General features: G+C 45.2%; 1 protein-coding gene across 1 annotated transcript in view; it reads left to right on the top strand.

The window, feature by feature from the left end:
* Positions 1–24803, top strand: part of LOC117518074 (fibulin-2-like) — a 52325-nt gene extending 27522 nt beyond the window's left edge. Inside the window, exons 9-20 of the mRNA XM_034179140.1 lie at positions 105–227; positions 1745–1867; positions 15340–15456; positions 15655–15777; positions 17006–17130; positions 17619–17747; positions 17842–17934; positions 19439–19534; positions 21254–21349; positions 21486–21581; positions 24517–24618; positions 24700–24803. Coding sequence (XP_034035031.1) covers positions 105–227; positions 1745–1867; positions 15340–15456; positions 15655–15777; positions 17006–17130 — 611 coding nt within the window. The 3' untranslated portion in view covers positions 17619–17747; positions 17842–17934; positions 19439–19534; ... (2 more) ...; positions 24517–24618; positions 24700–24803. The remainder of the gene's footprint in view (positions 1–104; positions 228–1744; positions 1868–15339; positions 15457–15654; positions 15778–17005; positions 17131–17618; positions 17748–17841; positions 17935–19438; positions 19535–21253; positions 21350–21485; positions 21582–24516; positions 24619–24699) is intronic.
* The last annotated feature ends 1381 nt before the right edge of the window (positions 24804–26184 follow it).

Below are 26184 nucleotides of genomic sequence, written 5' to 3'. Positions count from 1 at the left end.
AGCAACAGAATAATATTTATTCATCTGACATGTACTGAGTTACTGAGTGTACTGAGTGTTGTGGAACACATTGACAGTAACCATCGTGTGCCGTGCCTTCACAGATGAGAACGAGTGCGCATCGGCACATCATGGTTGTGATGTCAACGCTCACTGCGGCAACGTCATTGGCTCATACTTCTGCCAGTGCTACCAGGGCTTCAATGGAGATGGATACTCCTGTTTTGGTGGGCAGGCGTGTGTGTGTGTGTGTGTGTGTGTGTGTGTGTGTGTGTGTGTGTGTGTGTGTGTGTGTGTGTGTGTGTGTGTGTGTGTGTGTGTGTGTGATACAAACTGACCACTTCATTGGGTACATCTTGTTAATGCAAAACTGGATCTCCTTTTGATTTCACAGCTGCCTTAATTGTAGCATAGAAACATTGGATTGGGTGTTTTGTCATTACTCCAAATGCAGTTTATAGCTACGCAACAAATGCATGTGCTTGAAATTGCTGAAGGTGATAGTTTGGTGCTGTGCTCTTTATTCCAAGTTATTTGTGTTCTCTGACTGTTTGAGCAAAAACGCACTGAACAAAAGTTATTGACAATTGCAGTTTGCCTTGCTGGTAGTCCCTTAAGCATTAATGATCTTAGCACAGCCATATTCCTAGAAAGAGCTGAAATACTATGTATATGTCACGGACATGAACGAGTGAAGCTTTTCGTCTCCCATCGGTTTGGGGCTTTTTACGACAGTGTTGTCCGGTTTATGGCTTCGTCTACCATTAGCAGATTTTTGTGCCATTTCCAGTTTGTGGCTTCGTCTACCATGGGTTTGTGGCTTTTTACAACAGTGTTGTCCGGTTTGTGGCTTTTTCCCCTATGGGCAGACTTATTGTGCCATTTCTGGATTGTTTTGTGCCATTTCTGGTTTGTGCCTTCATCTACCACAGAGCGAACTTTGTGCGATGCGCGACGCTTCACTCGTATAAATTTTAGCATTAAAAATGTGAATGCATGGAGTGAAAAACAAAACCCAGACCTCTTCCAGTGATTTTGTGTGTGTGTGTATTGTATAGTGCTGTTGCCACGTAGCATTATAGGTAAAAACACCGAATGCAGATTTTGATCTATATTGACATGAAAGCAACACACAGTTGCCACAACATTACATCACCAGTTTGATGGGGTCTGAAGTTCTGCTGCCAATGCTGTGGCCTTCTTTGTCACACAGAGTTTCCACCAGATGCGATATGATATAGCAGCCTATCTGCTTCAAGGTTCAATACCTTGTAAATTCAGACATGCTTTTCTTTGTATCTTTTTTGTAAGAAGTGAGTATTTCAATTACTGATGCTTGTCTATCGACGTGAACCAGTCTGGCCATCAACAAGACATTTTTACCCAGTGAACCACTTCTCACTGGATGTTTTTTCATTTTCTTTTATTCTCTGCAGAGCTATAGATGGCTGTGTGCTCTCAGTAGATCAGCAGTTTGTGAAATACTCCAACCATCTTGTTAGGTACCACCAGCCGTACCACATTCAGAACCACTTAAGCCACCTTTTTTTTATCATTCTGATGCTTGTTTGGAACTGTAGCAGATCCTCTTGACCAAATCCACGTTTCACTGCTAAGAGTTTCTGCCACTTGACTGACCTCGTAAATATTGACTTTATTGACCTGTTGAACATCCAGACCAAATTAAGTGTCCACTGAGTGTGCTTGTGAAGGTATTCATCATCAGGATTGTTCCTGTTCACAGACATTGATGAATGTGCTGTGGACAACGGTCACTGTGAGCACAACTGTACCAATGAGCCTGGAGGGTACAGCTGCCAGTGCGCTGCAGGCTACCAGCTCCACCGGGACCGCCACAACTGCACAGGTACACGTGGAAAAAACAGAGGTGCCTTGGCTCTTACCAACATGGACTGTGCAGCAAACTCAACACATGTGATCCTCTTGGAGCTAAAATAATGAGATGTGCAGAGTGTAGAAACCATGGGACTCATTGGCCAGTCATTCATGCACACAGATTTGTGCTTAAACGGTGCGTATGAACATTTCAGAATCATAATCAAATTTATTGGCAAGTACATTCTCACATACAAGGAATTTGATCTGGTGTCCCTGGTGCATAAACAATAGTAAAAAGAAAAGGAAAAATGCTTCTTGTTCTTGGTAGTAAATGGTGTGTAAACAATAAAAATCAGGGGAAAAATAATTTTGTAAGAAGTAAAGGAGTCAAATAGACAAAATGGGCAAAACTATGTTCACTGTCAAATAAATATAATGGAAAGGGGCTGTGCAGGCATGCAGATGTACAGTTAGGGATGATCAGTCTGTACTTTGTGGGAGCGGGGGGCAGGGTAAATGGGCGTCTCTGGCATTATTTATAAGTCTAGCTGTGGATGGAAAGAAGCTGTTTTTGTGTCTTGAGGCCGCAGAAAGTACATCCTTTGTTGTGCTGTCTTGATGAGAGAGCTGATGTTCAGCTCCCACTTGAGGTCCTCGGTGATGGAGATCCCCAGATAACGAAATTAATCCACAGTGGTGACTGGGGAGTCACACAGGGTGACGGGGTTGGCCGGGACTGGGTTCTTCCTGAAGTCAACAACCATCTCCATTGTCTTGAGGGCACCGAGCTCCATATTGTTCTGTTTGCACCAGGACACCAGGTGATCGATCTCCTGTCTGTAGGCCGACTCCTCCCCATCAGAGATGAGTCTGATGAGGGTTGTATTGTCTGCGACATTCAGGAGCTTCACAGACTAGTGACTGGAGGTGCAGCTGTTGGTGTACAAGGAGAAGAGTAGAGTATGCAAAGTGTTGTGTGGGCCGCTGAAGAGGAGGTACTGCTGGCCCACCACCACCAGATGGCGCCCTGCTTGGAGTGCGGGCTCCAAGCACGAGAGGGCGTCGGACCTACTGAGAGTGACAGCTGTCACACATCATCAACATCAGCTGTCACTCATCAACCACATCCTCCATAAAAGCCGGACTGCAACTCCACCTCCCCGCCGAGAAATCAGCTACCATTCAGGTAACCTTCTCTGCTGTGATTTTTCTGAGACTGAATATTGTTCTGTGTGCAGCCGTTTTCCTGTGGTGACAGTCTGAAGCTGGATTGGCGGATAGTGTGTGCGCGACGTCTTCGCCTCTCACTCCTTCCAGGGAAGTGACTGACAGGAGCTGCACGGGTGATTCTGTGTCTGGAGGTGGAGGTTTTCCCCCCTGGAGGAATTAAGCTCTGTAAGATTGCTGGGTGTATATACACACACCCACCATTAACTGTTTTTGTTTCTGCCAGCAGTACCGGGTCTGACAGCTGAAGACAGTGGCCACCTGGGGCGCAGGGCTTGGCGGCTCCGGTGTACTTCAGATCCGTTGGTGGTGGAAGCTGTGTGGGATCCGGCTCTTCGCAGGCCAGACGCCTTCTATCTTCGAGCCTGCCCACACGTCACCTTGTGTATGATTGACGATCCACATTTTCTGTCATTGTCTGTCTTTCGTTGTGCGATTCACAACATTAAATTGTTACTTTTTGGCTTATCCATTGTCCGTTCATTAACGCCCCCTGTTGTGGGTCCGTGACACCTTCCCAACAGGATTTCTCGGCCGCCGTCATGGATCCCGAGGGGCGTCAACCAGAGCTTGGACAGCCAATGGAAGAGCAAGGTGCACAGGCGCCAGCAGGAGGCTGCAGCAAATTCTAACCGCTTTCACTGCTCAGTTGGATTTGGTAACCGAGCAGAACGTTATTCTCAATCGGAGGATGGAGGCTCTCACCGCCAGGGTGGAGGTGCGTGATCAAAGCGCTGCTGCAGCACCTCCTCCTGCTGGTCCCATGCCCGACACAGACGTTCCACTGGTCGTTCAATGACCCCCCCCCACCGTCCCCTGAAGCATACATAAGCCCTCCGGAGCCGTACGGAGGTTGTGTCGAGACGTGCGCGGACTTCCTAATGCGGTGTTCGCTCGTCTTTGCACAGCGTCCCGTCATGTCACGCATCAGATGCTAGCCGGGTGGCTTATGTCATCAGTTTGCTTCGAGGAGAGGCACGCGCCTGGGCTACGGCGCTCTGGGAGCAGAACTCCCGGCTCCTAACGTCATACGCTGGGTTTGTAAGGGAGTTCAAACAGGTTTTTGATCATCCCAACAGAGGCGAGACCGCTTCGAGCGTGCTACTGTCAATGAGACAGGGGCGCCGGAGTGCAGCCGAGTATGCAGTCGACTTCCGCATTGCGGCTGCGAGGTCCGGCTGGAATAACATTGCACTCCGTGCCGCCTTCGTAAACGGACTGTCTCCGGTCCTGAAGGAGCATCTGCTAGCTAAGGAGGAACCGCGGGATTTTGATGGGCTTGTCGACCTGGTTATACGCTTAGACAACCGCTTAGAGGAACACCGTCGGGAGCAGGGCGGGGGGCGTGGCCGGGCACGAGCCGTCCCTCTTCCTTCCGGGTCTGAAAGGGTGCCATCCCCACGCTCCACAGCCAGACGGATCCGTGTGGCAACAGCTCCCCCTGCTGACGAAGCTATGGACACGAGCAGGGCCAAAGTGAAATCAAATCAATCAATCAATCAATCAATCAATTTTTTTATATAGCGCCAAATCACAACAAACAGTTGCCCCAAGGTGCTTTATATTGTAAGGCAAGGCCATACAATAATTATGTAAAACCCCAACGGTCAAAATGACCCCCTGTGAGCAAGCACTTGGCTACAGTGGGAAGGAAAAACTCCCTTTTAACAGGAAGAAACCTCCAGCAGAACCAGGCTCAGGGAGGGGCAGTCTTCTGCTGGGACTGGTTGGGGCTGAGGGAGAGAACCAGGAAAAAGACATGCTGTGGAGGGGAGCAGAGATCGATCACTAATGATTAAATGCAGAGTGGTGCATACAGAGCAAAAAGAGAAAGAAACAATGCATCATGGGAACCCCCCAGCAGTCTACGTCTATAGCAGCATAACTAAGGGATGGTTCAGGGTCACCTGATACAGCCCTAACTATGAGCTTTAGCAAAAAGGAAAGTTTTAAGCCTAATCTTAAAAGTAGAGAGGGTGTCTGTCTCCCTGATCTGAATTGGGAGCTGGTTCCACAGGAGAGGAGCCTGAAAGCTGAAGGCTCTGCCTCCCATTCTACTCTTACAAACCCTAGGAACTACAAGTAAGCCTGCAGTCTGAGAGCGAAGCGCTCTATTGGGGTGATATGGTACTACGAGGTCCCTAAGATAAGATGGGACCTGATTATTCAAAACCTTATAAGTAAGAAGAAGAATTTTAAATTCTATTCTAGAATTAACAGGAAGCCAATGAAGAGAGGCCAATATGGGTGAGATATGCTCTCTCCTTCTAGTCCCCGTCAGTACTCTAGCTGCAGCATTTTGAATTAAATTAAGGCTTTTTAGGGAACTTTTAGGACAACCTGATAACATGCGGCTAAACATGCCACTCCCGGTCTGATTGGGGAGGGGCCCAGAGAAAACTACAGAGTCCGACATTGTTTTTGCAAAGTTACACACCGATTTAATGTTAATTTTAGTGACCTCCGATTGGCGTAACCGGGTGTCATTACTGCCGACGTGAATTACAATCTTACCAAATTTACGCTTAGCCTTAGCCAGCAGTTTCAAATTTCCTTCAGTGTCACCTGCTCTGGCCCCCGGAAGACAATTGACTATGGTTGCTGGTGTCGCTAACTTCACATTTCTCAAAACAGAGTCGCCAATAACCAGAGTTTGATCCTCGGCGGGTGTTTGTCGAGTGGGGAAAAACGGTTAGAGATGTGAACGGGTTGGCGGTGTACACGGGGCTTCTGTTTAGGGCTACGCTTCCTCCTCACAGTCACCCAGTTGGCCTGCTTTCCCGGCTGCTCGGGATCTGCCAGGGGGTAACTAACGGCGGCTAAGCTACCTTGGTCCGCACCGACTACAGGGGCCTGGCTAGCTGTAGAATTTTCCACAGTGCAGAGCCGAGTCTCCAATTCGCCCAGCCTGGCCTCCAAAGCTACGAATAAGCTACACTTATTACAAGTACCGTTGACAGACAAAGGAGGCTGACCCGCGGGGAGTGTTTTTTCTGTGGCTCTAGTGATCATATACAGAGGAACTGCCCCAAACGGTCAAACTACAACGCCCATCCTTAGATACTGGGCTAAGGATGGGCCATAACACGCACGCGGGGAAGCCCCGTAAATCCGCACGAATCCCAGTCACGATCCTAAGTGAGGATTTAACCATTCACGCCCCAGCACTAGTAGACACGGGGTCGGAAGGGAATCTGCTGGACAGCAGATGGGCAAAGGAAGTAGGGCTCCCTCTGGTGGCTCTGCTTTCACCTTTGAAGGTACGGTCACTAGATGGCACCCTTCTTCCTTTAATCACACACCAGACACAGCCCGTGACATTGGTTGTGTCTGGGAATCACAGGGAGGAGATTGTGTTTTATGTAACGCCTTCTACCTCCCGAGTGATTTTAGGGTTTCCATGGATGGTGAAGCACAATCCCCGGATTGATTGGCCGTCTGGGGTTGTGACGCAGTGGAGCGAAACCTGCCACCGGGAATGTTTAGGATCCTCGGTTCCACCCGGTGTGACGGCTAATGAGGAGGTCAGAGTCCCCCCCAATCTGACGGCGGTGCCGGAGGAGTACCACGATCTTGCTGACGTCTTCAGCAAAGATCTGGCACTCACTCTTCCCCCGTACCGACCGTACGATTGCGCCATTGATTTGATCCCGGGCGCTGAGTACCCGTCCAGCAGGCTGTACAACCTCTCACGTCCGGAACACGAATCAATGGAGACCTACATTCGGGACTCATTAGCTGCCGGGCTGATCCGGAACTCCACCTCCCCGATGGGTGCTGGTTTCTTTTTTGTGGGCAAGAAAGACGGCGGACTCCGTCCATGCATTGATTACAGGGGGCTGAACGAGATCACAGTTCCCAACCGATACCCTCTGCCCCTGTTAGATTCAGTGTTCACGCCCCTGCATGGAGCCCAAATTTTCACAAAACTGGATCTTAGAAATGCGTACCACCTGGTTCGGATCCGGAAGGGAGACGAATGGAAGACAGCATTTTACACCCCCTTAGGTCACTTTGAGTACCTGGTCATGCCGTTCGGCCTCACAAACTCCCCCGCGACGTTCCAAGCATTGGTTAATGACGTCTTGCAGGGACTTCCTGCATCGGTTTGTCTTCGTATATCTAGACGATATACTCATCTTTTCTCCGGACCCTGAGACTCATGTCCAGCTTGTTCGTCAGGTCCTGCAGCGGTTGTTGGAGAACCAGCTGTTTGTGAAGGGCGAGAAGTGTGAGTTCCACCGTACTTCTTTGTCCTTCCTGGGATTCATCATCTCCTCCAACTCCATCGCCCCTGACCCGGCCAAGGTTGCGGCGGTGAGAGCTTGGCCCCAACCAACAAGCTTTAGGAAACTTGGCACCCAGAGCACTTTTCTGCTCTGGGTGTGAAATTTTTAGTTATTCCTCGGCCTCCTTTAGCAGTAATGGTACTTGTAATAAGTGTAGCTTATTCGTAGCTTTGGAGGCCAGGCTGGGCGAATTGGAGACTCGGCTCCGCACCGTGGAAAATTCTACAGCTAGCCAGGCCCCTGTAGTCGGTGCGGACCAAGGTAGCTTAGCCACCGTTAGTTCCCTCTGGCAGATCCCGAGCAGCCGGGAAAGCAGGCCGACTGGGTGACTGTGAGGAGGAAGCGTAGCCCTAAACAGAAGCCCCGTGTACACCGCCAACCCATTCACATTTCTAACCATTTTTCCCCACTCGGCGACACACCCGCCGAGGATCAAACTCTGGTTATTGGCGACTCTGTTTTGAGAAATGTGAAGTTAGCGACACCAGCAACCATAGTCAATTGTCTTCCGGGGGCCAGAGCAGGCGACATTGAAGGAAATTTGAAACTGCTGGCTAAGGCTAAGCGTAAATTTGGTAAGATTGTAATTCACGTCGGCAGTAATGACACCCGGTTACGCCAATCGGAGGTCACTAAAATTAACATTGAATCGGTGTGTAACTTTGCAAAAACAATGTCGCACTCTGTAGTTTTCTCTGGGCCCCTCCCCAGTCGGACCGGGAGTGACATGTTTAGCCGCATGTTCTCCTTGAATTGCTGGCTGTCTGAGTGGTGTCCAAAAAATGAGGTGGGCTTCATAGATAATTGGCAAAGCTTCTGGGGAAAACCTGGTCTTGTTAGGAGAGACGGCATCCATCCCACTTTGGATGGAGCAGTTCTCACTTCTAGAAATCTGGCCAATTTTCTTAAATCCGCCAAACCGTGACTATCCAGGGTTGGGACCAGGAAGCAGAGTTGTAGTCTTACACACCTCTCTGCAGCTTCTCTCCCCCTGCCATCCCCTCATTACCCCATCCCACGTAGAGACGGTGCCTGCTCCCAGACCACCAATTACCAGCAAAAATCTATTTAAGCATAAAAATTCAAAAAGAAAAAATAATATAGCACCTTCAACTGCACCACAGACTAAAACAGTTAAATGTGGTCTATTAAACATTAGGTCTCTCTCTTCTAAGTCCCTGTTGGTAAATGATATAACAATTGATCAACATATTGATTTATTCTGCCTTACAGAAACCTGGTTACAGCAGGATGAATATGTTAGTTTAAATGAGTCAACACCCCCGAGTCACACTAACTGCCAGAATGCTCGTAGCACGGGCCGAGGCGGAGGATTAGCAGCAATCTTCCATTCCAGCTTATTAATTAATCAAAAACCCAGACAGAGCTTTAATTCATTTGAAAGCTTGACTCTTAGTCTTGTCCATCTAAATTGGAAGTCCCAAAAACCAGTTTTATTTGTTGTTATCTATCGTCCTCCTGGTCGTTACTGTGAGTTTCTCTGTGAATTTTCAGACCTTTTGTCTGACTTAGTGCTTAGCTCAGATAAGATAATTATAGTGGGCGATTTTAACATCCACACAGATGCTGAGAATGACAGCCTCAACACTGCATTTAATCTATTATTAGACTCAATTGGCTTTGCTCAAATGTAAATGAGTCCACCCACCACTTTAATCATATCTTAGATCTTGTTCTGACTTATGGTATGGAAATTGAAGACCTAACAGTATTCCCTGAAAACTCCCTTCTGTCTGATCATTTCTTAATAACATTTACATTTACTCTGATGGACTACCCCGCAGTGGGGAATAAGTTTCATTACACTAGAAGTCTTTCAGAAAGCGCTGTAACTAGGTTTAAGGATATGATTCCTTCTTTATGTTCTCTAATGCCATATACCAACACAGTGCAGAGTAGCTACCTAAACTCTGTAAGTGAGATAGAGTATCTCGTCAATAGTTTTACATCCTCATTGAAGACAACTTTGGATGCTGTAGCTCCTCTGAAAAAGAGAGCTTTAAATCAGAAGTGCCTGACTCCATGGTATAACTCACAAACTCGCAGCTTAAAGCAGATAACTTGTAAGTTGGAGAGGAAATGGCGTCTCACTAATTTAGAAGATCTTCACTTAGCCTGGAAAAAGAGTCTGTTGCTCTATAAAAAAGCCCTCCGTAAAGCTAGGACATCTTACTACTCATCACTAATTGAAGAAAATAAGAACAACCCCAGGTTTCTTTGCAGCACTGTAGCCAGGCTGACAAAGAGTCAGAGCTCTATTGAGCCGAGTATTCCTTTAACTTTAACTAGTAATGACTTCATGACTTTTTTTGCTAATAAAATTTTAACTATTAGAGAAAAAATTACTCATAACCATCCCAAAGACGTATCGTTATCTTTGGCTGCTTTCAGTGATGCCGGTATTTGGTTAGACTCTTTCTCTCAGATTGTTCTGTCTGAGTTATTTTCATTAGTTACTTCATCCAAACCATCAACATGTCTATTAGACCCCATTCCTACCAGGCTGCTCAAGGAAGCCCTACCATTATTTAATGCTTCGATCTTAAATATGATCAATCTATCTTTATTAGTTGGCTATGTACCACAGGCTTTTAAGGTGGCAGTAATTAAACCATTACTTAAAAAGCCATCACTTGACCCAGCTATCTTAGCTAATTATAGGCCAATCTCCAACCTTCCTTTTCTCTCAAAAATTCTTGAAAGGGTAGTTGTAATACAGCTAACTGATCATCTGCAGAGGAATGGTCTATTTGAAGAGTTTCAGTCAGGTTTTAGAATTCATCATAGTACAGAAACAGCATTAGTGAAGGTTACAAATGATCTTCTTATGGCCTCAGACAGTGGACTCATCTCTGTGCTTGTTCTGTTAGACCTCAGTGCTGCTTTTGATACTGTTGACCATAAAATTTTATTACAGAGATTAGAGCATGCCATAGGTATTAAAGGCACTGCGCTGCGGTGGTTTGAATCATATTTATCTAATAGATTACAATTTGTTCATGTAAATGGGGAATCTTCTTCACAGACTAAGGTTAATTATGGAGTTCCACAAGGTTCTGTGCTAGGACCAATTTTATTCACTTTATACATGCTTCCCTTAGGCAGTATTATTAGACAGCATTGCTTAAATTTTCATTGTTACGCAGATGATACCCAGCTTTATCTATCCATGAAGCCAGAGGACACACACCAATTAGCTAAACTGCAGGATTGTCTTACAGACATAAAGACATGGATGACCTCTAATTTCCTGCTTTTAAGCTCAGATAAAACTGAAGTTATTGTACTTGGCCCCACAAATCTTAGAAACATGGTGTCTAACCAGATCCTTACTCTGGATGGCATTACCCTGACCTCTAGTAATACTGTGAGAAATCTTGGAGTCATTTTTGATCAGGATAAGTCATTCAAAGCGCATATTAAACAAATATGTAGGACTGCTTTTTTGCATTTACGCAATATCTCTAAAATTAGAAAGGTCTTGTCTCAGAGTGATGCTGAAAAACTAATTCATGCATTTATTTCCTCTAGGCTGGACTATTGTAATTCATTATTATCAGGTTGTCCTAAACGTTCCCTGAAAAGCCTTCAGTTAATTCAAAATGCTGCAGTTAGAGTACTGACGGGGACTAGAAGGAGAGAGCATATCTCACCCATATTGGCCTCTCTTCATTGGCTTCCTGTTAATTCTAGAATAGAATTTAAAATTATTCTTTTTACTTATAAGGTTTTGAATAATCAGGTCCCATCTTATCTTAGGGACCTCATAGTACCATATCACCCCAATAGAGCGCTTCGCTCTCAGACTGCAGGCTTACTTGTAGTTCCTAGGGTTTGTAAGAGTAGAATGGGAGGCAGAGCCTTCAGCTTTCAGGCTCCTCTCCTGTGGAACCAGCTCCCAATTCGGATCAGGGAGACAGACACCCTCTCTACTTTTAAGATTAGGCTTAAAACTTTCCTTTTTGCTAAAGCTTATAGAAGGGCTGGATCAGGTGACCCTGAACCATCCCTTAGTTATGCTGCTATAGACTTAGACTGCTGGGGGGTTCCCATGATGCACTGAGTGTTTTTTTTTCTCTTTTTGCTCTGTATGCACCACTCTGCATTTAATCATTAGTGATTGATCTCTGCTCCCCTCCACAGCATGTCTTTTTCTTGGTTCTCTCCCTCAGCCCCAACCAGTCCCAGCAGAAGACTGCCCCTCCCTGAGCCTGGTTCTGTTGGAGGTTTCTTCCTGTTAACAGGGAGTTTTTCCTTCCCACTGTCGCCAAGTGCTTGCTCACAGGGGGTCGTTTTGACCGTTGGGGTTTTTACGTAATTATTGTATGGCCTTGCCTTACAATATAAAGCGTCTTGGGGCAACTGTTTGTTGTGATTTGGCGCTATATAAATAAAATTGATTGATTGATTAATTGAAACTACAACAGTTCCTCGACTTTGCAAATTTCTATCGGAGGTTCGTTAAGGGCTACAGTCAGGTGGTTAGTCCTCTGACTGCCCTGACCTCCACTAAAGTCCCCTTCACCTGGTCGGATCGGTGCAAAGCCGAGTTTAGGGAGTTGAAACGCCTATTCTCGACTGCGCCAGTTCTGGTGCAGCCTGATCCTAATCGCCAGTTCATAGTTGAAGTGGATGCCTCTGACTCAGGGATAGGAGCCGTGCTGTCCCAGAGCAGGGAGTCCGATAAGGTACTCCACCCTTGTGCCTATTTTTCCCGCAGGTTGACCCCGGCTGAAAGGAATTATGACGTCGGCAACCGGGAACTCCTGGCGGTGAAGGAGGCTCTTGAGGAGTGGAGACACCTGTTGGAGGGAGCGACGGTGCCCTTCACGGTTTTCACGGACCATCGGAACCTGGAGTACATCCGGACCGTCAAGCGGCTGAACCCCAGGCAAGCCCGCTGGTCACTGTTCTTCGGGCGCTTTGACTTCCAGATCACATATCGCCCCGGGACCAAGAACCAACGATCAGATTCCCTGTCCCGGGTGCACGAAGAGGAGGTCAAGGCCGAGTTGTCAGACCCAACAGAGACCATCATCCCCGAGTCCACTGTCGTGGCCACCCTCACCTGGGATGTGGAGAAGACCGTCCGGGAGGCCCTGGTACGGAACCCGGACCAGGGGACCGGCCCGAGGAACAAACTGTACGTCCCACCAGAGGCCAGAGCTGCTGTTTTGGACTTCTGTCACGGTTCCAAGCTCTCCTGTCATCCGGGGGGTGCGCAGAACCATGGCAGTGGTCCAGCAGCGCTTCTGGTGGGTGTCTATGGAAGCCGACATCCGGGATTACGTCCAGGCCTGTACCACCTGTGCCAGGGGCAAGGCTGACCACAAAATGACTTCGGGCCTCCTCCAGCCTCTACCGGTGCCTCACCGCCCTTGGTCCCACATAGGCCTGGACTTCATCACGGGCCTCCCGCTGTCCCAGGGCAACACCTCCATCCTCACGATAGTGGACCGGTTCTCCAAGGCGGCCCACTTCGTGGCCCTCCCGAAGCTCCCGACGGCCCAGGAGACGGCAGACCTCCTGGTCCACCACGTCGTGCGTCTGCATGGGATACCATCGGACATCGTCTCGGATCGTGGTCCTCAGTTCTCTTCCCAAGTCTGGAGGAGTTTCTGCAGGGAACTGGGGGCCACCGTGAGTCTCTCGTCCAGGTATCACCCTCAGACAAATGGACAGGCAGAGCGGGCTAACCAGGAGCTGGATCAGGCCCTCCGCTGCATGACCTCCGCCCACCCGACGGCCTGGAGCAACCATCTGGCCTGGATCGAGTACGCCCACAACAGCCAAGTGTCGTCTGCCACCAGCCTCTCCCCGTTTGAGGTGTGTTTGGGGTACCAGCCCCCATTGTTCCCGCTCGTGGAGGGAGAGGTCGGTGTGCCCTTGGTCCAGGCCCACCTCAGGAGGTGCCGCCGGGTGTGGCGGACCGCCCGTTCTGCCCTGTTGAAGGCCCGGACGAGGGCCAAGGCCCGTGCAGACCGCCGGCGTTCCCCGGCCCCTGCATACCAGCCCGGGCAGGAGATGTGGTTGTCGACCAAGGACATCCCGCTTCAAGTGGAATCTCAAAAACTCAAGGACCGGTTTATTGGACCATTTCCCATCCTCAAGGTCCTCAGTCCGCCCACAGTGAAGCTAAAGCTGCCAGCTTCACTGCGGATCCACCCGGTTTTTCATGTCACGTCTCAAACCTCATCACACCTCACCACTCTGCACCCCTGGACCTGCACCGCCTCCTGCCCGGATCATCGACGGGGAGCCGGCATGGACCGTGCGTCGGCTCCTGGATGTCCGTCGTAAGGGCCGGGGGTTCCAGTATCTGGTCGACTGGGAGGGGTATGGACCCGAAGAACGCTCCTGGGTGAAGAGGAGCTTCATCCTGGACCCGCCCCTCCTGGCCGACTTCTACGCCCGGCACCCGGACAAGCCTGGTCGGGCGCCAGGAGGCGCCCGTTGAGGGGGGGGTCCTGTTGTGTGGGCCGCTGAAGAGGAGGTACTGCTGGCCCACCACCACCAGATGGCGCCCTGCTTGGAGTGCGGGCTCCAAGCACGAGAGGGCGTCGGACCTACTGAGAGTGACAGCTGTCACACATCATCAACACCAGCTGTCACTCATCAACCACATCCTCCATAAAAGCCGGACTGCAACTCCACCTCTCCGCCGAGAAATCAGCTACCATTCAGGTAACCTTCTCTGCTGTGATTTTTCTGAGACTGAATATTGTTCTGTGTGCAGCCGTTTTCCTGTGGTGACAGTCTGAAGCTGGATTGGCGGATAGTGTGAGCGTGAAGTCTTCGCCTCTCACTCCTTCCAGGGAAGTGACTGACAGGAGCTGCACGGGTGATTCTGTGTCTGGAGGTGGAGGTTTTCCCTCCTGTAGGAATTAAGCTCTGTAAGATTGCTGGGTGTATATACACACACCCACCATTAACTGTTTTTGTTTCTGCCAACAGTACTGGGTCTGACTGCTGAAGACAGTGGCCACCTGAGCGCAGGGCTTGGCGGCTCTGGTGTACTTCAGATCCGTTGGCGGTGGAAGCTGTGTGGGATCCGGCTCTTCGCTGGCCAGACGTCTTCTATCTTCGAGCCTGCCCACACGTCACCTTGTGTATGATTGACGATCCACATTCTCTGTCATTGTCTATCTTTCGTTGTGCGATTCACAACATTAAATTGTTACTTTTTGGCTTATCCATTGTCCGTTCATTAACGCCCCCTGTTGTGGGTCCGTGTCACGACACCTTCCCAACACAAAGTGTGTAATTCACCAACTTGTGCTTAGAATTATGTGTAAATACACACAGCTCAAACCATTACGCACAGCATCTAGTGGTAGAACAGGAAAAATGCAACTAGAAAGAGTTGCTGATGTCACAGCATGCAGGTAGAGTTAGAAACGGACATATAGCCTCTGGCTACCAAATAGTTTCCCTCTTGCAATTTTTTGTTAAGAATAGGTTCAGGTTATTGTCACTGCTCAAATTTTTATTGAGGTTTTATCTTAATAAAGACAGCAGTGCAGTGACATCACAGGAGAGCAAAGGATTCTGGAACAGCTGTAATGATAAATAATTGTCTAGTTGTGTTTTTCTTGATCTGTTGTGTGATTTTCTTCGCTGTCTTGACCGTTATACCATTGAGGATCACAAGCAACAAACAGATGTTGTGTTACCATATATGGTCAACTAGGGGTTTTGGTGAAAGCAATTGACTATGAACATGCACGAGCATGTGCTTTCGAACCTAGAACATATGCCATTTACATGTGTCACTTATCAACAGCTGATACTTACTGATGTGGCACAAATGGCCACCTGAGAGATTTACTTACACACATACTAAATATGGTTTGTAAAACAGCATTTGGACCCTCTTCTTTGCACAGTTTGATAAATGAGGGCCCTGGTCTGAAGCTGTTTTTACATGGAACAGAGTTTGACCTGATTGTCCTTGATGCCACAGATGTGGATGAATGTTTGAATGCAACCTGTCATCATCTGTGTACCAACACGCACGGATCGTTCCATTGCTCCTGCAGATCCGGCTACCAGCTACACATTGATGGTCACAGCTGTGTGGGTCAGTGATGTGCCAAATCTACTTCTCAGCTCATTTGTAATATTAATTCTGCTGTTTATACAGAGATTTACTGGCATGCTGCAGATGCACACATTTCCATGATTTTTTATTTTATTTTATTTTTTTGCTGGCTCTTTCACTATAATTATTCAGGTATTTGTGGTTTATATTCTGTCTTCTCTCTGTCTACATGCCTAGACATTGATGAATGTAAACTCCACAATGGCGGCTGCTCACACACCTGCACCAACACACCAGGAGGACACATCTGTCACTGTCCACCTCCACTGCTGCTCCACATGGACAACCTCCGCTGCAGCAGTAAGCAGCTTGTCAAAATGTAAAGCATGATACATGCAATATTTGTAGGGGCAGTGGCCAAGCGGTTACTGCACTTGTTTCTAGTGTGGAAAGTTCCCGGTTCAAACCCTATCCCTGCCCCTTCTCCATGTCATGTGGAGTTATGTCAGGAAGGGCATCCGGTGTAAAACTTGTGCCAATTCAACATGCAGATCCACTTCAGATTTGCTGTGGTGACCCCGAGTGAAAACCAAAGGAGAAGCCGACGGGAGTTACTTTTATATATGAAATAATTGTATGCAATTAGAAAAAACATGTTTTAAAATATACTGGCAAATGATATAGTATGAAAGAAATGTATTTCCAAGTTGCTTCATAATTTGATGATTTCTGTCTCGGATCAGACACTGAGACACTTTTGTTTTTGAGTAACCTGATAATTCAACAGAGATACTGTAGTTATTGTATGTAGTGCTGCAGGAGGAACGAGTAACCATAATTTGATCACTTGAGACTGAGCTTTGGTAGCTATTTCCACACAGCCTCCTTGGTGGAAAAAAATTAGATTTTAATTAATTTGATAGTCATATGCTGATGTTCTCCACTCAGATTGCAATAGCCGATCACAGATTAGCCTTTCTGTCCATCATTTACCTGTATTTTGGCATGCTTAGCGCCAGAAAGTTATGTTGGATCCAAAGGGATCCAAAAAGGCTAGGACCAAAAGTTATATTGGATTGGTTCCCACTGACCAATAGCGTTAGAGCTTACTGCCAACAGCTAGCCAATCAGAGCGCGGCATACAATTATTCATGAGATGACATCACTAATGACGTAGCGGAGGTCAGGAACTTGCTGACAGACGCTGGTTGAAAAAATGGCAACAAACATGTCAACAACAGCAGAAAATCATCTGCCAGCGAGGTTTGCTGAGTTCACAGAGGAGGAACTGGTGGAAATATTGAACTCCAAGGAAGCCAAAAACACTAAGAAGGTAGACAGTTATATTGGACTTTTCTTCATCTAATATTTCTCTATGTTGTACTCCTTACCATCCATTATTTGTATAATGTTTAGACAGGAGAGATGTGAATATGTTGATATGTTTTTGCTTTTAGTTATGTGTAAAGCTAGCAGTCCCTGAGATATTCAGACTGTACCATCTGGAAACCACTTTCTATTTGAGAAAACAGCCCAACACAAGATAATCAACTTTTGCTTTTCGATCCTTCCTTTACTTCTTGTACAGATGTCACATCTTGTAAGCTCAGAAATGGAGGTTGCGATCATCTGTGCTCCGTGATGTCTGATGGTCGTGTCCGCTGTAGCTGTGAGCAGGATGGATGTTGGGCAATGACCTGCGAAGCTGCTTAGGTGAAATTTAAGTTTCATTTTTACATGTATGGCCATGTTTGGCCTGCCAGAAACTTTGTTGACGAGCCATTTGATTTTTAATATTCTCACAAAGTTTGAACTGTACTACATTTATTTGTAGAACAGCTGATCAATATAAGGCAGCATTAATACACTGAAGTTTGATGAACAGTTTTAACTGCTTAAACACATCCGCCATGTGTTATTTTGTAGAATGTAAGCAATTAGATGAGATTTGAATGATGATAATAAATGTTTTATTGACTTACATTTTACAGCTGAAGGTATTGACAAAAAAATAAAAGGTAATCACAAAACGAGGACGAGCGGAAATTTGATTTGGCTGAAGTAGTTCATTTGTGGCCAGTTTCTTGTCTAACAATTTTGAGTACTTGTTCTCGCTCTGGCCAATTTCTCCTGTTGGCACTCACCAGTAGGAAATGAACAGGCAGCTGGCTGTCTAACTACTCCTCTGTCTTTGTCGTGAGATGTGAATGAGTGTGGGGACTTCACAAATGGAGGCTGTGAGCAGCTGTGTGTGAACTATCCTGGTGGATTCAACTGCACCTGCAGGGACGGGTACGATGTTCGAACTGACAACCCAACCAAGTGCCAGCGTGGGTCTAATGTAGTGATTGTTTTGATACTTTTTCACTGTTCAGCTCTTCATAAAGGAGTAAAAATATGTGCACTAAATTTCTGTCCCTCTAGCTGTGTGTGACCCTGTTTGTCAGAACTATGGTGTGTGTGTGGCCCCAAACAGCTGTGACTGTCCTCCAGGCTATCCCGGTCTTGGCTGCTCAGGTACAAGCCTCTCATCCTTTGGATATGCATAACAAATTTTGAGTTAGTGCTGTGATGGAATTTTGCATTTAATGGATGCTCAAATGTATCATACATGTGTTATGTACTGTATGTATATTCATTGGTGGATATGTGTCATGGTTCTGCCCTGTCCTGGGCTCATGTTTTGGTTTTGTCCCATGCCTGTGTCCTTGCCCACCTCTTTGATCCCTGGTCTTTGATTTCCTGTTTGTTATATTGTAGTCGCTGGTTGTATTGTCTGTTTGTTATACTTTTGCCACATTGTTAATTCCGTCCAAGTTTAGTCTTGGCCTTCTGTCTTCTTGTTGATCTCTTTTCACTTTTTACATTTGGTTCCTGGTTTGATTCTTTGTTCATTTCATGCGTGGGTTTTGCATTTACTTTATATTATTATTGGGATTCTGTCTTTGTGTTTGTCTTACTGCACTATCTTGCACCAGCTTCCCTCATCTTCATTGTAATTCTGTCTGCTTTGTCTAACTGCACTCTCTTGCCTCCTGTCTTCCCTATCTTTCATTTGTCCAACCACACCCCTTCCTGAATGTTCTCCACACCTGTCTAATTTTCCATGATTACCACCAGTGTATTTAAACCCTGTTCTCTGCCAGTTTGCTGAGCCTTAGTGTCACGGTCCAGCCTTACCACAGTCTTGTTTGGCCTAGTATTATTGCATGTCCATGTTTTGACCCTGCCTGTTTTTTGTCTCTGCCTATGTACTCTGCCTTGCTGTGTCTCTGAACTCTGCTTGTTTTTGGACCACGCCTCTGGCCTGTTACCACCACCTCCCTTATTGTTATACTGTGTATCAAACCTTTTCCCAGTCTCCCAGAGAAAGCCTTTTTGATTGCTCTAATGTTTTTGTGTGTGAGTCTGCATATGCATCCTACAACTTTCTGTGCCACCCCTCTTCGAATCATGACAATATGAGAGAAGCAAACCCACCACTAATTGCACTTTAAGGTGGACATTCTAATGTCATGTTATAACCTAAGACTGGGTTATTAATTAAATTTTTTTTCAGTTACAATCTTGACTTCCCACAGTTACATAAACAATCTTATCAAGACAAAAGGATTGTTTTATAGTATTCCATTTTGGTCCTATATACTGTTCCATATAACCAAGATAATATGGTTTGCTGTGCACTTATTGTACTAATAGTTCAGTTAAGAAGTCAGGGCTCCAGTATTCTGTATAGTGAACTTTTAGTATCATTTCATTTGTAAGTTAGCACTAATTAGAAGTATCTGTAGTTTTAGTGGTTGGTGCCACAGTTGCTGAGGCAGTATGCCAAGTTATACTTTTTAATCCTGCTCGCCAAGCCACTTGTTATGAAAACCAGAGTCCAGTCTCCAAAGAAGATTTTGGACAAGCCAAAATCTGTAGGGGTTGTCCTTATTTATTTATCTATTCACTGCAATTTTGGGGGTACCTGCCTCTAAAGCGAGGAGTAATTCAGCTCATGTGGACTGTGTGTGTTCAGCCATGTTTTCTCCACCTTGGTGCCCATGGAGGAACATGTAGGCCTGGAACAAGTGTCTGTGTCCTGCTGGCTGGACCGGAACAGGCTGCCACAACGGTAGGCTGCATGGAATATACATAAAGGAGACTGCATGTCAGCTTATTTTGTGCTTTGAAGAGAAAAGGTTCATGCTAATGCCACATGTTTCAAGAGTAGAACTAAAGATCCATTTTTCTGTGGAAAAATTCATCACGCTGACTCAAAAATGTTTGTTTTATCCCCATCTGACTGGGTGTTGAGCACGGTTGCTGCTGCTATCATCCATCATATTAAGTTGAAAAGATATTGTGTTGTGACTCACCCTGCAAAAATCCTGCCAGATTTAAATGTTTAGCAATTTTATATATTTCAAATGTATAACGCTGTGAAATGACTTTCGATGACTTTGGACACTGCACAGGCACTCAGACAAAAGTTATTCATCGTTATTGCAAAGAGAGTGTATCTTAAAATTATGTAAATCACTCTTCATCTCAGTTTCAAGCCTGGCTCATGGAATTTATGAGTATATTACATATTGAAAAGCTGAGAATCGAGTTCTCTGATGATGTCCAGAAATTTTACGATGTGTGGCGACCCATAATAGAATATATGAAACCATAGTTGACCCCTTAATATTGCACATTCATTTATAAACAAGTAAAATAAGGCTTATGTGGACATTGAAACACGGCTGCAACCTTTGTAACCTCTCATCCTTTTTTTTCTCTCGTTTTTCTGTGTTCCGCTTTTTGTTGATGTTGGTCCAACTCTGTTCACTCCTAAAATTTAAACTAAAATATCTTCACATATTATTTGTAACTTCTGTTTACAAGGCTATTCGCCAAAATATTTATAAGTCAAGCAAGCTGTATTTGGAACTGTATTCTCTGTAATATTTGTAACACTCCTTGTAATCACAAAAAAGGCAATAAATATACTTTAAAAAAAAATTATTGCATGATCAACTTGCGCATACAGTGCAGCTACCAATCTGTTTTATAATCAGGGACACAAACTTTGTTTCAAATGTTATGAATTTGTGTTGATGTAAAATAATAATACATTTTGTAATTTGATTTTGTGAATTCCATCCTGATCAGATGAGTAACAGGAAATAAACACTTAAATAAAATGTTATTATATGGACCCTGATCAAGCTTTTGAGAAGCAGGTTTTGTCCCAGTATCATCTGCGTGCATGTGTTGGTCCGCAGGTTCTTGTTAAAGTATCCTCGCATAACTGCTTGCTCTTGTCTCGAGTTTCCATCTTCTCCTTGACAAACCCATCTAGAAGAAACAGTGAGAGTTCTTTGGTGGTTAGCATCATCCTATTGCCTTTGTCCTTCACTTTAAATTGCTCTGTTAAATATTAAAAAAAAATAAAAATGAAGATGAGGTGTTTTTATTTTGATCTGATCTGTCAGCAGCAATAACCTGAACCCTTGACTGATTTCATTTGGGGAGGTACTGTAGAAGATGTAAAAAAAAAAAAAAAAAAAAAAAAAAGCTACTATACTATCAGCTGTGGTCCAGAACCAGAACATGTCCTACTCTAATCAGCACATCCTCAAAGCTCAGGAAATGACGTGGAACTAACCCCCCCAGAAATGTGTGTGAGATTCATATTTTTTAGGTTCTCAACACTTATGAGTAGCATGGTCTATTTTGTGTCATTTCTGAGTATATTTACTGTAAACCTCATTAATAACCTTTAATATAGTAACAGTGATTTAGATTTAGTGACATGTTCCATGTTAATTTCTACTCGTTCTTTATCTTCATGTGTCCTTCTCAGCGATATGTGAGTTGCCATGCACTAACGGTGGTCGTTGTGTGGCTCCCAATACCTGCCAGTGTCCTTCTGACTACACCGGTCCTCAGTGCCTCTTACGTGAGCAAAAAACCCACAACACAGTTACATCCAGCTAACACAGCATAGAGTTTGATGTCTATGATTTTTCTTGTGCAGGACAAATAGAGCTGCAGAAATTTGAAAATATTGTCAGCTCTTTCTTTTTGTGTCACAGCCCTCTGCACACCTGCATGTCAGAATGGGGGAAGATGTGTGGACGTCAACAAGTGCACATGTTATGATGGATGGGAGGGAGCTCGCTGTCAGATAGGTGGGATTGTGTTACTGTACCTGCCTAATGTTGCGTAGGTAACTGATATGTGACAATCAGTGTGCAGCAACCACAGTTCCTTATAAACTTCCAGGTCATGTTGTCATTTTAACCATATACAGCACTCAGTCATTCATCTTCAACCCCTTATCCAGGTTCGGGTCACAGGGGCAAAAGCTCCAGCAGGGGACCCCACACTTCCCTTTCCTGGGTCACATTGACCACCTCCGACTGGGGGATCCTGAGGCGTTCCCAGGCCAGTGGGGAGATATGATCTCTCCAACTAGCCTTTGGTCTTACCGGGGTCTCCTCCCAGATGGACGTGCAGTGCCTGGAACACATCCCTAGGGAGGCGCTCAGGGGGCATCCTCACCAGATGCCCAAACCACCTCAGCTGGCTCCTTTCAAGCTTGTGGATCACCTTACTGAGAATAATCTTTTTGAGCCTCTGCAGTCTGCTTTTAGAAAATATCATTCCACAGAGACAGCTCTCACAAAAGTGGTCAGTGATCTTCTGCTTGCAATGGATTCGGACACCACTACAGTTCTGGTGCTGCTAGATCTTAGTGCTGCGTTTGATACCATGGATCATCATATTCTACTCGATAGGCTGGAGAATCAGTTTGGGATTACTGGAAGTGCCCTTGCATGGTTGACGTCATACCTGACCAGTCGTTCTCACTGTTTTTGTTTTTTTGTTTTTTTTACAATAACACTACCTCTAACCTTAGTTACATGCAATTTGGGGTTCCACAGGGGTCCGTCTTAGGCCTCCTGCTTTTCTCCTTTTATATAGGACCCCTTGGGCACATATTGCGGCGTTTTGGGATTACCTTTCATTGCTATGCTGATGATACTCAGTTATACATGCCGATAACTGCTGGTAATCTCATCCACATAAAATCCTTCGAAGATTGCCTTGCATCAGTGAGAAGTTGGATGTCTAGCAACTTTATACTTTTAAACTCTGGTAAGACTGAAGTGATGGTTCTTGGTCCAGTGAGACATTGACATCAATTTGAGCAGCTAACGCTTAGCCTAGGCTTGTGTGTCATACATCACACTGACAAAGTGAGGAACCATGGGGTAATTTTGATCCTACGTTTCCACATTAGAGATATTTCGAGGACTGCTTTCTTCCACCTGCGAAATTTAGCAAAGATTGATCCCGCCCTGTCTGTGGCTGATGCTGAGACCCTGATTCATGCATTTGTCTCTTCTAGACTGGACTGCTGCAATGTTCTATTTTCTGGTTTGCCACAGTCCAGCATTAGGGGTCTCCAATTGGTTCAAAATGCTGCTGCCAGACTTTTGATACGAAGCACAAAGTTTGACCACATTACACCCATTTTGGCATCTCTTCACTGGCTTCCTGTCCCTGTGAGATCAGATTTTAAGGTTCTGCTACTAACCTATAAAATTGTTCACGGACTGGCATCTCCCTACCTAGCTGACCTAACTAAACCCTACGTAACGGCTCGGGCTTTGCGTTCTCAAGGTGCAGGACTACTTTGTGTCCCTTGGGTGAATAAAAGTCTGCGGGTCACAGGGCTTTCTCTTATCATTCCCCTGTTCTGTGGAATGATCTCCTTGCATCAATAAAACAGTCAGATTCTGTAGACACCTTCAAGTCCAGACTTAAGATGCACTTATTTTCCTTTCGTATGGCTAGCATACTGGCATAGTATGTTGCTATCCTTTTTACTCTTTTATATTCATTCTATTAGGAAACAGAGCGGGCCGTGGCCTCAACTTTATCTAAATTCTGGGTCTTTTAGTGAAGCTTAGGGCTAGTGGCCGGTGATCACCTTAGTATTTCTTCTGTTTTTCTTGTTGCTTAATCCTGACAAATTATCAAAATCATATGAAATCAAATGTAATCATTTCTATAGCGCCAACTCACGATGAGATCGCCTCAAGGTGCTTTACCCAACACAATACCGAAAACAGAAAAAAATTAATAAAAAGTTAAAAACTCAATAAAAAGACAAAACATAAAAGAGCAGAAGAATAAAAACACATAACTAATGATGAAACAAGGAAAACAAATGAGTTTTCAGTCTCAATTTAAAAGTCTCCACATTATCCAACTGCCATATGTCCCGTGAGATCATTCCACAGAACTAGGGCATGGTAGGAGAAAGCTCTGTGACCAGCAGACTTTTTATTCATTCTGGGAACACACAAAAGTCCTGCACCCTGCAGGCACAGGCCCCGAGCTGGTACGTAGGGCTTGACCAGGTCAACCAGATAGGGAGGTGCAAGTCCATGAATAATTTTAAAAGCCAACAACAGAACCTTAAAATCTGATCTTGCAGTGACAGGAAACCAGTGAAGGGATGCTAAAATGGGCGTAATAAGGTCAAACTTTCTGCCTCAAGTCAAAAGTCTGGCAGCAGCATTTTGAACCAGCTGAAGACCCCTAATGTTGGACTTCGGCAAACAAGAAAATAGAGCATTACAATTATATATACTGTATTTGTTAAACTGTATTTGTTGTCTTTCCGATGCATGAATCTGTTTTTTCTCTCTGTTTGAGGTGCGGCTCCATCCAGAGATGGGTGTGGTGTCTGTTTCTGCAACCCTCCTGTCCTGTGCACTGTATATTTTTGTAAATTGTGTCGGTAGCATGGCCCAAGCAGAGGGTAACCCCTGTAAGTCTGGTCTGCTTGAGGTTTCTTCCTCAAATCATCAGAGGGAGTTTTTCCTTACCACTGTCGCCTGTGTGTTTGCTCTGGGGGTTGGTAAAGTTAGACCTTACTTGTGTGAAGCGCCTTGAGGCAACTTTGTTGTGATTTGGTGCTGTATAAATGAAAATAAATTTAAATTTAGCCATTACTAATAGAGACTATATATATATATATATATATATATATTTTTTTTTTTTTTTTCTAATAATGCCATCCAATCATTTTATGACCTGTGTCTCCTTCAGAGCCTGTTCAGTGTCAGAAACCCTGTATGAATAGTGGCATGTGTGTCGGCCTCAACCGGTGTCGCTGTGCTTCAGGATTTACTGGACGTGTCTGTGAAACTGGTGAATATGTGTCATGGCTGTACCTGTTCTCGTTTTCTGTGTACTTTTTATTAATGCTCTTCCTGTTTGTTTTATCTGCAGCAGTGATCACACCCTGCGTGCCACCCTGCCGACACAGAGCCACTTGTAGCCCTCATAACACATGCACCTGTCTAGAGGGTACAGCAGGCGTGCGCTGTGAGAGACTGTAAGAATGAAAACAGAAATGTGGAATCCAGACAGACTCTTACTATTTACTTCTTTTTTGAGTGTGTGTGAAATTTTCTGTCAGTCAACTACATTTTAAGTGTGTGATTAGCTGTTTGTCATGTGATTCTGCAATCAAAAAAATCTGTCAACCTCTGAATCAGTGTCTGCTGTATAAAAAATTATATCTATCAGTCGTTGAATGTTGGTATCTAATTGTGAAATGAGTTGTCGAAAACAGGAATATTTTTGAGCATATTTGAGCACAAATGCATTGTCACTAAAGGGAGTTATGTCAAAAATGTTTTAAAGACACAACTCTCAGTGAACACACTGGAATTGATGATCAAATATAGTATTGTGTGATTAAAACATATGTTTCACTCACAAGTATTTCTGTGTTTTAAGGACGTGTCCCGTTGTCACCACAGTTGTCAGTATGGCTCGAGCTGTTCGAAAAGCATTTAAGGAGAGTTATGTGGACCGATGCGGACCCTTTGGATCTCAGCTATGCACAAAATACAGGTATCCTGCATTGTTATTGCCCACATACCTTAATTAAGTAGTTCAGAAAGATGTAAAGTCCTTCGAGTCCCAGATAAGAATTTTTATTTACAGAATTGTCAGTGCCTCATTACTGTACCGTACCAGTCTAAGGGTCACTGGACAGAGGTGTTTGGTGATGCCAATATCTTTGCAGATGAATAAAGGTCCAAGTCTTTAGGGTCGTAGTGCTGCCTGGCTTCCTGTATGGTTGTGAGACTTGGACTCTGACCAGTGACTTAAGGCAACGACTAGATGTTTTTGCTACTAAGGTGTCTTTGAAGGATACTTGGCTACCACTGGAATGACTTTGTATCCAACAAGCTTACAAAGAGAGATTAAAATGAGGAGTTTCACTTGCATTGTGAGGGAGCGCCAGCTTCAACATTTTGGCCATGTGACCCATTTCTCTGTGCGTAATCTCGGTACCTAAAGAAGGCCTAGCTGCACAAGATAGTTGGTTATTTTAGAGATGTGTGAATGGGCCAAAATTGGGTGTTTGCCATCTAGTACCCAAGGCAGTTCTGTGGTGGTGTGGATACAGCAAATTGCAACACCAGTGGATGCTCCCAGACTTGACTTGATCCATCCTCGTGCACTTTTTGCTTTCGTCTGTCAGCAACATTCATTCAAATGAGAATGACCATTTCCCATTGCCAATTTTTGGCCCTGATTTCTGTTCTGCCCATTTTTTTAAATTTGTAGCCAAAATTCCTATGTAATTGTAGTCCTTACTATTAGTTACTATTTTATATGTGATTGCATGCAGTTGTATCTGATTCCACTCAATTGCATACACTCTAATATGATGTGATAGAAGTGAAGTGATGTAACAAT

Source organism: Thalassophryne amazonica, chromosome 10, assembly GCF_902500255.1.
Source record: "Thalassophryne amazonica chromosome 10, fThaAma1.1, whole genome shotgun sequence".
In the NCBI taxonomy this organism is placed as follows: Eukaryota; Metazoa; Chordata; class Actinopteri; order Batrachoidiformes; family Batrachoididae; genus Thalassophryne; species Thalassophryne amazonica.
The sequence above is the reverse complement of the archived record's forward strand: the minus strand, read 5'-3'. Positions and strand labels throughout refer to the sequence as shown.